The sequence below is a fragment of the Rousettus aegyptiacus genome, unplaced genomic scaffold (genome assembly GCF_014176215.1).
Source record: "Rousettus aegyptiacus isolate mRouAeg1 unplaced genomic scaffold, mRouAeg1.p scaffold_m13_p_18, whole genome shotgun sequence".
Taxonomy (NCBI): Eukaryota; Metazoa; Chordata; class Mammalia; order Chiroptera; family Pteropodidae; genus Rousettus; species Rousettus aegyptiacus.
The window spans coordinates 15,601,168-15,616,447 of NW_023416293.1; the positions used below are offsets into that span (position 1 = coordinate 15,601,168).

Consider the following 15,280-nt stretch of genomic DNA (forward strand, 5'->3'; position numbering starts at 1 on the left):
TGTGCGGGGCTCTGCGCACCTGTGTGCACACGCCTTGTGCACGCGTGTGTGCGCGTGTGCCCTGCGTGCGTGCGCGTGTGCCCTGCGTGCGTGAACACCTGTGCGTGCGCTGCCCGCGGCGCCCCCCGGGGACGGTGCCCCAGCCGCAGAGCCGTGTGGGTGGTGTGGGCGCCGTCTCGGCTTCAGGCTCCGTGCTCGGCTGCCGTTGGGCCCGCAGTTCCTGGTCCGGTAACTCACTGGAGTCCCCAGGGACTCACAGGGTGACCCACCTGGGCCCCCCACACAGTGCAGCAGCAGCGTCTGGGTTTCCAGGGGCGAGGCCCGGGCGTCCGCGCTGCGATCCCGGGTGCTCCGAAGCCGAAGCCCGACCCCGCTCTGCGGACGGAGCACCGGAGCGCGGGGGCCTCGCGGCCGATCGGGCCGGGGCGGGGGCCAGGCCCGCACTGCGCGCCTCCCTCCGCGTCCACGTGCCCTGCCCCTGCGGCCCTGCCGTCTCCGGGACTGCCTGCGATCTTCGCGTCGCGTTCGTCCACGGGGACGACATGCAACGTGACTCGCGCGTGGCGCGAAGCGCCCGCCCCGGCCCGGGCGCGCCTCTCGCCATCACGGCGACGGCTTTTCTCTGATGGGACGCGCGTAGCCACGTCGCGTGTGTCACCGAGCCACGTCACGTGTGCGGGGCTCGCTCCTCTCCACGCACGGCCGGAGCGTGTGCCGTCGGCCACCTCGCCCGCCCCGCACCCCGAGCCCCCGCCTCCGGCCCCCGCCGGCCCGTTCGGTTCGAGCTCCGCGGACTTGGAGTCCCCGCAGAGGTGGCGTCTACAGCGTCCCCGGCCTGTCTGGCCGACTCTGCTCGTCGTCATGGCCTCGAGGTCCGTTCGCGTTGCCACAAGCCGGTTTCTTCCTTTCTTTCTCCAATGCCCGAGCATTGCCGTGTGTCCGTGTGCACACGTGTGTGCCTGTGTGCTTTATCCGCTCATCCACTGACGCGCCCACGTCCCGGCGAGGGATGGACCCCAGACATGGACTCGCTGGGTCACACGGCGGCCCCGTTTTAGTCCTCCGAGGCCACTCCGCGCTGTCCTCGGCGGCGGCTGCACCGTTGCACACGCACCAGCCGTGTGCGGGGCCCCTGCTCTCCACGCCCTCGCCAGCACTCACGTCTGGTCCGTGGATGGCGGGCGTTCCGACAGGTGCGAGGCGACACCTCGCTGCGGTTTCGATCCGCGTTCGAGAGTGAGTGATGCGGAGCATCTTTTCGCGCACCTGTTCGTCTGGCGGGACCTGTGGAGCTTTTGGGGAAATGCTCAGTCTCTGCGCCCACGTTTTACTTGGGGTTGTGTGTGTGTTTCCCGCCTTTGTTTTGTGTTTTTTTTTCTTTTGCCGTTTGAACTGCATGAGTTCTTCATGTATTTTGGACATCAGCCCCTTATCAGAGATGCGATCTGCAAATACCGTTTCCCGTCCCGTAGGTTCCCTTTTCATTTTGTGGATGGTTCGTGTTTCTTGTTGTCAGTTTTGCTGTGCAGAAGCTTTTTAGTTTGATATAGTTGCATTTGTATATTTTGCTCTTGTTGCCTTTGCTTTTGGTGTCAAATACAAAAAAGTCATCACCAAAGCTGATGCGAATGAGCTCACGGCCCACGTTTTCTTCTCGGAGCTTTATGATTTCAGGTCTCGCATTCGAGTCTTTGATCCGTTTGGAGTTAATGTTTGCGTGTCAGTGTGAGACGGGTCCAGTGTCCCCAGCGCTGTTCATTGGAGCAGCCGTCCCTTCCCGACCTGTGGTTTTGGCTTCTTTGTTGTAAATCAGTAGACTGTATACACACGTGTTTACGTCTGGGCTCTGTTCTGTCGCATTGATCTCTGTCCGATTTTATGTCATATGGTATTGATCACTATAGCTTTGTAACATAGTTAATGTAGTTTGAAATGTTTTTATTATTCCATCCAAGTTCTTCTTGTAGCTGTTTAACTGTACTTTTTTTAGTGGTCGCTTCGAGGATTGCAACAAACGTCTTAACCTACTTTATATAAAATGCAAGAAACTTGCAACTGTTTAATTCCATCTCTGTTCCTATCTTATATAATGTTATCCTGTGTTTCTTCTACATGTATTTTAAACTTCCCAATAAAATGTTAAAATGTTTCCTTTGAATACCCAGTCGTCTTAAAGAAATTAAGAATATACGGGCATGCGCGCGCGCGCACACACACACACACGTATGTGGACTGTTAAATGTGTCCTCGTATTTTTTATTTCCAGAATCTTCCTTTCTTTGCATAGATTCCATCTAGTGGCATTTCCCTCCAAACCAAAGAACTTCCTTTAGAACTTCCTTTTTCTTCTTATAAGCAACAAAATCTTTCAGCTTTTGTTTGTCTGAACAGTCTTTCTTCATCCATTATTGAATATTTTCTCTGAGTAGAATTCCAGGTTAACCGATAGTTTTTCTTTCAGTGTTTTGAAAATGTCCTTTCAGCGTCTTCCGGCCTGTGATTTCTCTTTAGGACGTAGCTGTCATCTGTCCTGTTCCTTTGTACGTTACAGGTTTTTTCCCAGATTGTCCCTCTCTCCTTAGTCTTTTAGCAGTTTGATTATGATGTGCCTAGATTTAGTTTTCTTTGTATTTATTCTGCTTTGAGTTTGCTGATCCTGTCAAATATGTAAGTTGGTGTTTTCCCCCCGAATTGGGTAATTATTGGCCTTTTCTTTTTTCTTTTTTTTTCTTTTTTGCCTCATTTTTGGATGTGAATTATACTACCTGATGCTGCCCCATAGGTCACTTAGGTGTTTTTTCTTTCAATGTTTTTTCTCTCTGTTCACCAGATAGATCAATTTCTATTGATCCATCCTCAGGTTCACTGGTAATTCTGCCGTCTTCAATCTGCTGTGAAACCCAGTCAGTGAATTTTTCATTTCAAATAATAGCAGTTTTCAGCTCTGGAGTATCCATTTGATTCTTTCTTATAGTTTTCATTTTTCCGCTGAGAGTCCCCATCTGTTCACTCATTACAACTACCATTTCCTTTGAGTTCTTGGACATAGTTGTTATAACAGCTGGTTTAAATTTTTCATGTGTTAATTTCAACATCTGGGTCATCTCAGGGTGAGTTCCTGTTGGCTTTTTTCCTCCTGAACATGGATCACATTTTCCTATTTTTACTCACGCCTGGTACTTTTTAATTTTATAACGGACATTGTGAAGGATATGTTGCAGAGACACTACATTCTCTTATCTTTCTTTAAAGAGTGCTGATCTCTGCTATACTGGGCAGGTAAACCGCCGGCTGATGACCTTGGGCTTGTGCCGGCTTGCTTCGTACTTTGCTAGGATGTGTATGTCTTGGGTGCACAGTCCGCCTTCCTGGATATGTCCCTTCTGGGGTTCACATAGTACTGAGGTGTCTACCTGGCCTTCTGACTGGCTGGGACCCAAGTTCCAGACTGTCGGGGTGGAGGATCCCAGCAGAAATTTCGGTCCTCTGCCCCCTGAATTACTCCTTGCACAGGCGCCTCGGGGTCCCCCGCGCGTTCGGGAGTCAGCCATGGGTTTTGAGCAAGGTTGTTGTTGGCCTCCCAGGGTCTCCCGGCCGTTCGCAGCCACTCCGGAAGCCCCGAGCCCTGTCCTCGGACACCGAGGAAGGCTGTGCTGCAGCGGGCCGGAGAGGGCTGTCGGGGGCAGTGCCCTGTGACCGTGGATTTCACGCTGCGGTTTCCTTCTTCGGAGAGTTGAATCCGCCCTCATTTGTCTGCTGCTGGCTGCTCGCCGGCCCTTCCGGTAGTTGCTTTCTCTGCTTGCTCGGAGTTTGCAGCTGCTGCCTGGGTCAGGCTCTGCCCAGTCCGAATCCAGACCGGGAGCCTTCCGTCCGCTCCCCACCCCGGCGAGCAGCGCTGCGAGAGTCCCTGAAGACCCATTTGACTCTGTAAAGGAGCTTGAAACCCTCGTCCTCACCGGCTGTGACTATGCACATGGCCTTCGAGGTTGAAGCCCCGTACACCGAGCCGCCATTTACCGCGTGGTCGAGGGACACTTGTGCTATTTACAGAAAGACCGTGTGTGGTAATAAAGGCGTAAATCATTAACAGGTCGCAGGTATGTGAGTTGTGTAATTCGACCAGTAGTGTAACTAATTTTGTGTAAAAGCTGAAATACAGGCCCTGTCGTTTGTGCTCCGCGGCTCGTGACAGGTCTTAGGAGGCGGAGATATTTGCAACACTTGCCGTTAAGTCATTGTCACCAATGTTGGCGCCGGTAGCACTCACGGAGCTGGCGACACCGGCCTTAGCGCCGTCAGCCAGGAATCGCACCGCTGGGCCGGCGAGGCAGCGCGAGAGCCCCGCGCCCCACGTGCTGAGCGGACGGCCGCCGGGGTCCGCTCCGGGGGCAGCAGGTCTCCGAGCAGCACCCTCCCGCCCGCGAGTCACCGGGCGCGTGTTCAGGCCGTGGCTGCGACCGCAGGAGTGCGTCGCCCCCACCACACCCCCCACGCGTCTGCGGGGGGCTGCGGAGCCCTGCGGGGTGACGCCCCTCTCTCTCGTCCCAGGCCTCATGCGCTCACGGGTTCGGGGGGCTGACGCTGCGCAGGCCCAGGTCCTGACCTTCCTGGACAGCCACTGCGAGTGCAACGACCACTGGCTGGAGCCCCTGCTGGAGCGCGTGGCCGCGGTGAGCGGGGAGGGGCCGCGGCGCGTGGCGTGCGGGAGGGGGAGGGGCCGTCCCGGGTGCGCGTGGCCGCGGTGAGCGGGGAGGGGCCGCGGCAGGTGGCCCTGAGGGAGGGGGAGGGGCCGTCCTGGGTGCGCGTGGCCACGGTGAGCAGGGAGGGGCCGCGGCAGGTGGCGTGCGAGAGGGGGAGGGGCCGTCCCGGGTGCGCGTGGCCGCGGTGAGCGGGGAGGGGCCGCGGCGCGTGGCGAGGGGGAGGGGTTTGTGGGGCCGTCCCGGGTGGCGGCGTGGGCCGCGGTGAGCGGGGAGGTGGCCTCGCAGTGCAGGGTTGGCGTGCTGCGTTGACGGGGGAGGGCCGTCCCGGGTGCGCGTGGCCGCGGTGAGCGGGGAGGGGCCGCGGCGCGTGGCGTGTGGGAGGGGTTGGGGCCGTGGCCACCGGGAGGCGGGGGTGGGGGGGCGTCCCCCTGGGCACGGGCTGGGCGGTGGACTCCGGAGCGGGTGTTCCCTGTGAACCTGCCCCCCTCCTCCGGGCGGTGTGGGAACCGAGTCCCCCGCCTGCTCCCCTGGCGCGTAGAGTTCTCGGCCCTGCCGATTCTGCTCCTGACGGGTTTCTGGCTCGTGCGGGCATTTAAACAGCTCAAGTGACACTTAGCCACAGGCCCGGAGCAGTCTGTCACCAACGCCAACCGTGCGAATTTAAACAGGGCAGCAGCGTGGAAAGGCCTGTGTCACACGCTGAGCAGACCGGTGGGTGTGGCCTAGAGAGCCGCCTCCGCCTGGGCACAGGCTGTCACGGGCTGGGACAGGTGCAGAGCCCGGAGCTGCCGGTGGACGCGTTCGCTTCTGCCGCATGGCTCTGGGTCAGTCCACGTCACACCCCCGTGCCGCAGAAGCCCGTCCCTCACGCGCCGCGTGGCGTCTGAGTCCGGACAGCTGATCCGAGGGCGCTGGGCTCGGTCCCGTCGGAAGGGAGCCGGCGCGGCTGCCGCCCTGACGTTCGGGAAGCAGAAGAGGGCCCTGGGGACACCTCGGTGTCAGCCAGGCTCCAGCCGAGGGGACAGGCCATGCCGCCCCCTGCCCGCGGGCGCCTCTTGCCAGGGACCCGCCCGCGCGGTGGCAGACGCGGGCTTGGCTGCCGGCCGGGGGTGGGGCGGGCAGCCGGCCAGCGGTGCGGCCCCCGCGGCTCGTGCCCTGATGTTCCCCTTGTCTCCTCTGCGCCCAGGACAGGACGCGGGTCGTGTCCCCGATCATCGACGTCATCAACATGGACAACTTCCAGTACGTGGGGGCCTCTGCGGACCTGAAAGGCGGTAGGTGCCGCGCCCCCCGCGTCCTGGGGGACAGTGACGGCCGCCCGCTCGGGCCTGGGCGCCATGTCCTCTGCGTCCCGGGGACAGTGACCGCTCTCTCACGGAGCCGGCCCGTGCCCCGAGCGGGGGGCATTCGTGCTCAGCAGGTCGAGCCCGGCGGGAGGGGCGGCCTTGCTCCCCTGGGACAGCTCCGTGCTCCCTGCCCTCCTGCTCCTGACACCTCCCCTGGCTGCGTGACCCGTGGGGCCCAGCACAGCTCTGTCTTTTTAATCGGGGGATGTCCGCGCTCGCCCCGCCAGGCGTGGGGGGCGGGGCCCCGTGCACAGCCCCGCCGTGCCGCCCGCGCTGCGCCCCGTGCCCCGTGGGGTGTGCGGCGGGTCCCGTCGAGGGGCCAGTGTTGTCCAGCCGCGCGGAGCGGACGGCCGTCCTCAGCGTCTCTCCCTGTGTCTGGCAGGTTTCGACTGGAACCTGGTCTTCAAGTGGGACTACATGACGCCCGAGCAGAGACGGGCTCGGCAGGGGAACCCCGTGGCCCCCATCAAGTAAGTGCCAGACGCCGCGGGCGCCCCCCGCAGTGAGACCCCGGCCCTGGCCCGCGGCCCCTCGTCTGGCCCGCGGCACCTGCCGGCAGATCAGAGTTCGGTGCTCTGTGAAGTCTGTGTGCGTCCTTAAGACAGACACACGGCTCTGTGTCCTCATCCTTCTCGCGTGGGCCAGGTAGGCCGATGCCCTCGGCCCCGGCCCCTCTGCTGCCCCCGTCCGGCTGGCGTTCGGGTCCCCGCAGTGGGGTGCGTGCTGGGGTTGGGTGGCCTCTCAGAGCAGGGCTTGTGACTGCTAGGTGAGGGCGTGGCCGCACGCGACCGATGGCCGCGGGGCCCGTGGTGCGCCGCAGGCTTCGGCAGCACGGGACGCTGGGTTCGTCCTCACGCGTCTCTGCCGGCAGGGGCTCGGGAACCCTGCCCAAGCCGCCGGGGACGTGGTCCGTGTGACGGGCCCGCCCCCGTGGCGGTGCCAGCGCCGCGATGGCCGCTGTGTGGTCCGCCGGGGACCTGCCGGGCGTCAGCGCGGCCAGCCGGTGCTCGCGGCCACCCGCCCTGTGGGGCGTGTGAGGACCGCGGTGCTGGAGCGGAGGGGCCCCCGACACCCACCGCTGCCATCTGCGTGACAGGCGTGACCTTGGCGAGCACCGCCGGGGACCTCGCCTCGCTCTCCGACCTCTGGCCCCCTTCCCCCCTCTTTAGAACCCCCATGATTGCCGGCGGGCTCTTCGTCATGGACAAGCTCTATTTCGAAGAACTGGGGAAGTACGACATGATGATGGACGTGTGGGGAGGCGAAAACCTGGGTACGTATGGCCCGCGGCCTCGGGCGCCCAGCGCTGTCCAGTGCTGGCGAGGCCCCGGCCTCCTGCCCACCGTCAGCATCACGACGAGAATGGGGGCCTTGACGGGACACGGAGACAGGACCCTGTGGCCTGCAGGGCACCGGCTGGGGCGCTTTTAAAGGCGTCAGAGACCATCTGGACGTGGCCGGGCCCGGCACGTGCAGAAGCAGGTGTCGCGCTTGCAGATCATTGCTGCAGGTGTCGTGGGCTTCGGTGCTGGAGGCGGTGCCGTGGGCGTCGGTGCCGTGGGCGTCGCGGGCGTCGGTGCTGCAGGTGGTGCTACAGGCGGTGCTGCAGGCGGCGGTGCCACGGGCGTCGGTGCTGCGGGCGTCGGTGCCGCAGGCGTCAGCGTCGGGCATTAGACGTCACCCTGAGAGGGCGGATGCCCGGGCGCAGATACGCTCTTGCCAGCTCTGACGCCCTCTGACTCCGAGGGCTTGGGGAGCGGCTCAGGAAAGTGGGGTCGCGTCTCAGGCGGAGGGACTGGGCGGGTGGGCGACTCGGGCTTCGGGTCGGGCGAGGCCTTGGCGTCAGTCCCTCCCGACTACTAGGCAAGTCGTCCTGTTTGGTTTGACTTTTTTTTTTTTTTAATCCCCTGTATGAACTGTTTTCCCCAGATTTAGGGACAGTCACGTGTGGTAGACTCTGACGTGTTTCGGTCGCTCCAGGCTCAGTCCCCCTCTCCCCCCGCAGAGATCTCCTTCCGCGTGTGGCAGTGCGGCGGCAGCCTGGAAATCGTCCCCTGCAGCCGCGTGGGGCACGTGTTCCGGAAGCAGCACCCCTACACCTTCCCGGGGGGCAGCGGCACCGTCTTCGCCCGGTGAGTGGGGGCGGGGCGCTGCCGACCGCACCGGCCAGGAGTCGTCCTGGAGCTGCGTGGAAGCCTGTCCCTCAGTGGACACCGTCACTCAGCCGTGCCGGGAGCTGGTCTCAGGTCACGTCCCGCATCGGTCCACTCCCCGGACCGTCTCCGAAGGACACGGCGGCCATGACAGACAGGCCAGGGTCGGGGGTCAGGTGGGGACAGCCTGACTGCAGAGGGCCAGCTCGGGGGCCAGCGGGGGCGACGCAGTGTCTGCACCTGGTGCCGTGGGGGCGGTCGTGTGATTCTGTACGTGAGGGGTCCCAGAGCTGTACCCCCGGACGGCTTACGGGAGGACGCGGTTGTAAAGGTGAGAGCTCGGGCCTCGGTTGCAGGTCACGGTCAAGGCTCAGCACACGGAGAGCGTTAGTCGAGCCCGGACGGTCCCGACCTGCAGACACGAGTCACGTAGGTGGTGGGTCTGGTGTGGCAAATGCCAGGAGCTTCCTGACGAACAACAGCACACGACCCACCCAGGGGCCACGGCTGTCCCTGGGGCCCCTCGTCGGTGCTAACGGTGCCGCGGGGTACCAGCCGGAAGTGGGGGCGCCCGCCCAGCCCCGGGCGGGCTCCGCACGGTCACTGCAAACATGTGACGATGAGCGGTGTGTGCGGGTGAAGCAGGGCGTGTGCGGGCTCACGTGGGCTCGCGTCATGGCCCCTCCCACCGCGTGGACGGAGCACGCGCCCCGCCCGACGCACGTCCCAGGCCGAGGCGACCACAGACCACAGTGCCATCTCCCCTGTTCACACGGGGAGTAGGCCGTGTCCCGTGCGGGTCCCGGAGTCGCATCCCGGATCCGGGGCGAGCCCCCCGGTGTCCGCGCCCCCCGTAGGTGCTTCAGAAGTTGCACAGGTTGGACGAGTGGCCGGCACGGGGCGTGGGGGGCCTCGTACCCGCCAGGCCGTCGGAGGCAGCATGTTCCAGGGGCCTTGGCCTCGGGTCGCGGTCTTCTCGTGGTTGTGGGCCTCGAGGGTGTGGCTTCCGTGCTGTGGAGAGGACGGTCTGCCCGCCGCCCGCACAGTGCGGGGGGAGCCCAGGCGGGCGGGGGTGTCCCTGCCACGCCACCACGCCGTGCCGAAGGCCGGGCTCCCGTGCGGGCCGAGAAGGGCCGTGGAGCCAGGGCCACGGGCCGCGTGCTCCGGCCGCCTGCGAGGACGCTGCCCGTCACGGCGGGGCGCCGGGCCTTCCCCGTGGTGCCTGCCTTGCTGTGACCGTGACCCCGAGTCCCGCGCGGATGGTCTGCGCTCCCTGAGGACCGAGTGTCCGGTCAGCGCCGCGGGCTCCCTGGGCCCACGAGGCCCGCACGGAGGGGCCTCCCGGGCGGGCTCGAGCAGACGCCTGAGGCCTGTGAGCAGCGCCGCTCACGGGCTCTCTGCGTTTCCAGCAACACCCGCCGGGCAGCGGAGGTCTGGATGGACGAGTACAAAAACTTCTACTACGCCGCGGTGCCGTCCGCCAGGAACGTCCCCTACGGCAAGTGAGTCACCTGCGCCCCGTGCTGCTCGCTTGGGGCCCCTGGGGATGCAGAGTGGGCTGTGGCCGGAGGGGAGAATGCCCCTGGTGTGGGGGCCAGGTGGGGGTGCAGCAGGCTCGCGGGGGGCCGGGTGGGGTGCAGCAGGCTCACGGGGGGCCGGGTGGGGGTGCAGCAGGCTCACGGGGGGCCGGGTGGGGTGCAACAGGCTCGTGGGGGGCCGGGTGGGGGTGCAGCAGGCTCGTGGGGGGCCGGGTGGGGGTGCAGCAGGGCCCGCGGGGGGACTGGTGGGGGTGCAGCGGCTCGCGGGGGCCGGGTAGGGTACTACAGCAGCTTGCCGGGGGGCCGGGTGGGGGTGCAGCAGGCTCACAGGAGGTTAGGTTGGGGTGCAGCAGGCTCATTGGACGTGGGCGCCCCCCCTTCCCACAGACACACTTCTGGGTACAGTGTAGGGAGCCCGTCTGTCCCCTCGGTAAAGGCGCCGTGTCCCTCTCCCCAGCATTCAGAGCCGACTGGAGCTCCGGAAGAGACTGGGCTGCAAGCCCTTCAAATGGTACCTGGAGAACGTGTACCCGGAGCTGCGGTGAGCCCAGGGCTTGGAGCGGCCCACGTCCCCCAGGCCGGGAGCGGGGTGCCGTCCCCAAACGCCGCCAAGAACGCTCCTGCTCCCCCGCTGAGCCGTCCTGTTCTTCCCAGACCTGGGCACAGTCCCGAGGTGCCACCCGTTCAGCCGGCCCCCACTGGGCAGATGGCAGGGCCCAGGGACCCAGGGGACTGCTGCCCAGCCAGCTCCGCGCGTGGCCGGAGCGCCCGCTCGCAGCCCCGGGTGCCTCGGCCCTGGCGCCCCTCGCCTGCATCCTCCCCCCGCACCCTCCCCGTCCCCAGTCCTCCCGGCCCACACCGGCCTGTCACTGTGACACGGCTCTGCGTCCCAAGGAAGAGGTGACGTTCTCGTCAGAACCCCTGGGTCTGCAGGTCTCAGGGCGTGTCTGATCTTCATCTTAAAGTGACTGCCAGACAGCTCGGCCTTCACGTGGCCTGGTCCATACCCGAATGTCCCCAGAGCGCCTCACAGAGACCGAGGGCAGGACCCCACCATTGTCCTGTGTGCCCACGGCCCCTCGGAGCCTCGCCACAGACTCGCCGGGGTGCGGTGGTCGGCCTGCCTCGGTCATAGCTTGCCTGGGGGCTGGGAACGGCGAGGGTCCCCGGCGGGCAGCCCCGGTCACCGTCTGTCCCCGGGAGGGCTTCTCCACGTGCACTGCAGCCCCACGAAGCTGTCCGCTTTGCCGTCACAGTCCCCTGTGACTGGGCCGGACAGTACGTGCACCGTTCGACCCTGCTTATCCGTGTTTCGGGGTGCACTGAGCCCTGCGCCACGTGAGACCACATCTGGGGGTCTCGGGACCATGGCCATGTGTGGGTCTCTGCGCCCCGTCCTCGTTGGGCGAGGGAGATGGCGGCCGAGTCCCCCCCGGGTGTCAGGGTGGGAGCGTCCCAGGGCCAGGGAGCTGCTGACCGCTGAGGGCGCCGGCGGTGCGGGGTGTGGGTGCTGCCACCGCCCTGGTGGGGGGCCCCGCGGAGGCGGGCCGAGGTCAGAGAGCAGGAGTGAGGTCGCTGGCGTGCGGGAGCAGCACGTGGCTCCGCCCCGGGCGCTGTCAGGCCTCCCGGCAAATCCACCCGCGTCCCCTCTGCTCGGCAAAGGTCGGACCCTGTGCCCACCGCAAGCGTGGAGGCCGCGGGCTCGGCCACACCATGGCTGTGTCTCAGCGACCCCTGGGGGCTCAGCAGGGGCTTCTCTTCCCCGACGCGGAGCAGGACGGCTGGCAGCTCAGAGCCACCGTCAGTCTGAGAGCCGAGCTGCTCGGCGGAGCTGCCCCTGGGGGTGGGGCCGGCGTCCTCCGCTCCTGGCCCTGCCGCCCGGGCCAGCCCCCCGGGGGTTTGGGCGGCGGGCAGACGGCTCTCCTGTTGCTTGCAGGGTCCCTGACCACCAGGACATAGCTTTCGGGGCCTTGCAGCAGGGGACCAACTGCCTCGACACTTTGGGACATTTTGCTGATGGTGTCGTTGGAGTTTATGAATGTCACAATGCCGGGGGGAACCAGGTATGTGCCTGGGGCGGACGCCAGCCCCTGGAGGCCCAGAGAGCGCCGCGAGGGGTCCCAGCGGCCCCCTTCTCCTGTGACCACAGATGTCCGTGGGGACACGGCCTGCTGCAGCCAGCCTCGGGGTAGGACGGGGCATCCCAGGTCTTCTCTGATGCTGGGAGCCCGTCACCGGCCTCAGGCATCTCCAACACTGACATCCGGGGACAGACCAAGGCTGGCTGCAGGCTGGTGGCCTTCTCCTGTCACCTGCAAAACGGGTTTAATGACAGCCTGTCGCGGGGACGCGGTATAAAAGGGCTCAACGCAGGAGACAGGGCTTGGAGGCAGCAGCACGCGGTGGGGGCCGTGAGCCTGACCTTCCTCGGGCTCCTGGGCGTCCGTGGTCAGCTGAGCGTGGTCACGAGGCCGCACGCTGCGCATCTGCTTCAACGTGCAACGTCACATCGAGGTTTTACACGTTACGACCCCCGTGCACAAATGCCACCCGCCGCCCACGCCTGCCTGGCGCAGTCACAGTCAGCAGCTGTGAAGTTGGCCTGCGCGGTGCCCCTCGAAGTGGCCAGGCCTGAGCGGCAGCGTTTGCAGCCCACGCGGGGTCACAGAGGTGGGGGTGGCGCCCTCATTTGCACTGGGGCTAAAATAGTTGACGCCGTGACCAGCCTCTCAGTGCGGCTTTGCACGTCCCCGGTCAGCCTGGCGCCCACGGTGGGCGTGCCCGAGCGGTGGCCGTGCCCCGGGCACCGAGCCGCTCACTGGCCGCGCCCTGGCTCAGGGCGGTGAGGCCCCCTCCCGTCGGGCGCTCACCCGGCCTCTGGCCTCCGTCCTGTATCGCAGGAGTGGGCCCTGACCAAGGAGAAGTCGGTGAAGCACATGGACTTGTGTCTGACCGTGGTGGACCGGGCGCCCGGCTCACTCGTCAAGCTGCAGGGCTGCCGAGAAAACGACAGCCGACAGGTAGGGGCCCCGCCGAGCCGGCCCGGGCGGCCCGCCCTCTGCCCTCCGCCCTCCGCCCTCCGCCCCCCGCCCCCGGCCGCTCCTGCCGTGGCTCTGCCCTTCCATGGCTCTGCCCTGCCGTGGCTCTGCCTTGCCTTGGCTCTGTCCTGCCGTGGCTCTGTCCTGCCGTGGCTCTGCCCTTCCATGGCTCTGCCCTGCCGTGGCTCTGCCTTGCCTTGGCTCTGTCCTGCCGTGGCTCTGTCCTGCGTGGCTCTGTTTTTCTATTCCCTTTGGCCTGTTCGCCTGGGGCCCCTGACCTGGACCGAAAGGGCGGGGCCGTGTTCGCGATCGCGTCTCCTGCCCACCGCCCCGGGGGTTTGCAGGACCTGCCCCAGGCCGGCGGCTGCTGGGGTGCTCAGCGCCCCAGTCACGTGCCGCCCGCCCAGGCCTACGGGTGAACGGTGCCCACAGTGCCCCCTTCGGCGGCTCCAGGCACTGGAGGTGGACGCCCTCCTGGGCACCACAGAGAGACGGGGACGCTGATGTCGGACGCCCGCACACGGGGACAGCCACAGAGAGCCGCAAAGCCACGTCGTGCGGCTTCTCTGTGTGGCAGCAGGGACCGGCCCGGAGCCCAGCCACTCCCGGCCTGAGCAGCCGTGGCCTTGGCCTGGAGCCGACGTCTGTGACTTCGTTCATGAGACGTCCGTGAGCGCTGACCGACAGACAGGGTAGAAAAGGGAGCGCGGCTCCGGGTGGTCCCGGAAGGGGGGCGTTTCGCTCATCGTGACGTTTCGGGAGCTGACGGGGCCACGGCCCCGAACGCGGGCCCTGTTGGCGGCCCCGGCGTGTCCTAAGCCAGAGGTCGGACGTCTCTTTCCCGATCACGGTCCTCCCCACAGCACCGGGTGTTTTAAAGAGAAATCACACGTTTTTGTTCATTCGTTAAATATTTTTCCTTTTTAAATGTACAAAAGCTGTGGTGGCCCGAGGCCGGGCGTGCGTGTGGCCTCCGCGCGCAGCTCAGCGCGCGTGGCTCGAGGCCGGGCGTAGCCGAGTGCGTGTGGCCCGAGTCCTTCCGGGCGGCTTAGGACGCACTCCTGCCCGGAAGCCGTTCTCCCCGCGGTGGGAGCCGGGACGCTGACCGCGTCCTGAGCCGGGGCTGACGGCCACTGGCAGAGGCGTGCAGAGGACGTCCCGCCGGCGTGAGGGGTGCTGGCCCATCTCGTCGCGAGCCCTCCTCGGGAGGTCGACGGGTGTGGGGAACCCGAGGCACAGCCTACGGGGCCCAGGAGCCTCTGGGGCTCCGGCCGAGCAGTAATTCGACAGAAGGGGCTGGTGAGGCCAAGGCCAGGCCCCTTGCTGAGATCCCGGGTGTCACGGCCATGCCTGCAGAGGGCCCTCCTGCCCCCACGCCTGGCCCGGCCACCCTCCTGCGCGCTCTGCCGCAGCCCAGCCTGGTTTGGGGCGGGCGCCGGCCGCAGGGCCTGTCTCACGCCCTCACACTTCATGGTGGCCGTGCATTTCCTGACGCGTCCCCTGGGGAGCAGGAGTGACTGGAACCGAGGAGGCCACTGTCCCTTGGTCCCGGGCCCCCTGGAACTCTGCAGTGCGGCGTCGCCTGGCGTGGGACAGGTGGCCTCTGGAGACAGCTGTGCTCGGTGGCTTCCTCTGGCCTCCGGGCCTTTCTAAGAGACATGGACGCCCAGTTGCTAGAGGACCTCCTTTTATTGAGAGTTTGCTTTACGCTGGGTGCTGATGGGGTTCCTGCCCTGATCCCCAGCCTTGGGGACCATGCTGGACACCCCTGAAAGGCTCACACCACAGAGGGGAGAGGCCAGCAAGCAGCCCTTTGCCGATGGGAGACGCGAGGACCTGTCACCCTGTCGACCCCGAGGCTTAGCCGCCGTGGGGGGTGGGCGAGCAGCGCTGACCCAGAAACGCCCCCCTGCGCCCCGCCAGCCAGCCCTCCGGCAGGTCCCAGCTGCGGGGACTGCCCCCAGGGGCAGGCGGAGCCTCCAGAGAAGGGGGTGGGGCTCCCCTCATCTGTGTTCCTGTGGCTCCGATTCCTGGCCGCTCAGAGTGAGGCTGGAGGTTGTCTGGCCACCCACACTGTACGGACATGCAAACGGCGGAAGTCAGCGCGACAGCGGGGAGGGGGGCGGGGGGGCCCCCCCGCGTGCCCCGCCCCCTCCCCGCCTCACCCCTGCCCTTTGAGAAGAGGCTCCTGAGCCAGCTCGTCTGGAAGCCGGTGGCCTCGCCAGTCGGGCTGTTGGGGTGCCGTGCATGTCGCCGAGTCAGGGAAGGGGAGGGAGCACGGGGCGTCCGCGGCGTCCGGCAGCCGCAGAAGTGAGCAGGGGAGCTTAGTGCGCAGCGGGCAGAGTTAGAGCTGCGGGCGTCACGCGGGGGGCGGCGGTGCTCCGGGTGCAGCACCCGCGTGTCCGCGCGGGGCGAGCAGGTCCGGGGGGGGCCCGGGGGCAGTGTCAAGCTGAGCCCCTGGGAGGCAGAGTCCCCCCCTCAGGAAAGCACCGCAGCGGAGGAGGG

General features: G+C 65.8%; 1 protein-coding gene across 1 annotated transcript in view; it reads left to right on the top strand.

Annotated features, from left to right (window-relative positions):
* Positions 1-15,280, top strand: part of GALNT2 (polypeptide N-acetylgalactosaminyltransferase 2) — a 67,561-nt gene that overhangs the window by 49,514 nt on the left and 2,767 nt on the right. Inside the window, exons 7-15 of the mRNA XM_036235556.1 lie at positions 4,549-4,670; positions 5,887-5,974; positions 6,429-6,516; positions 7,216-7,319; positions 8,052-8,178; positions 9,609-9,701; positions 10,195-10,278; positions 11,674-11,800; positions 12,638-12,757. Of these exons, the coding sequence (XP_036091449.1) occupies positions 4,549-4,670; positions 5,887-5,974; positions 6,429-6,516; positions 7,216-7,319; positions 8,052-8,178; positions 9,609-9,701; positions 10,195-10,278; positions 11,674-11,800; positions 12,638-12,757 (953 nt within the window). The remainder of the gene's footprint in view (positions 1-4,548; positions 4,671-5,886; positions 5,975-6,428; positions 6,517-7,215; positions 7,320-8,051; positions 8,179-9,608; positions 9,702-10,194; positions 10,279-11,673; positions 11,801-12,637; positions 12,758-15,280) is intronic.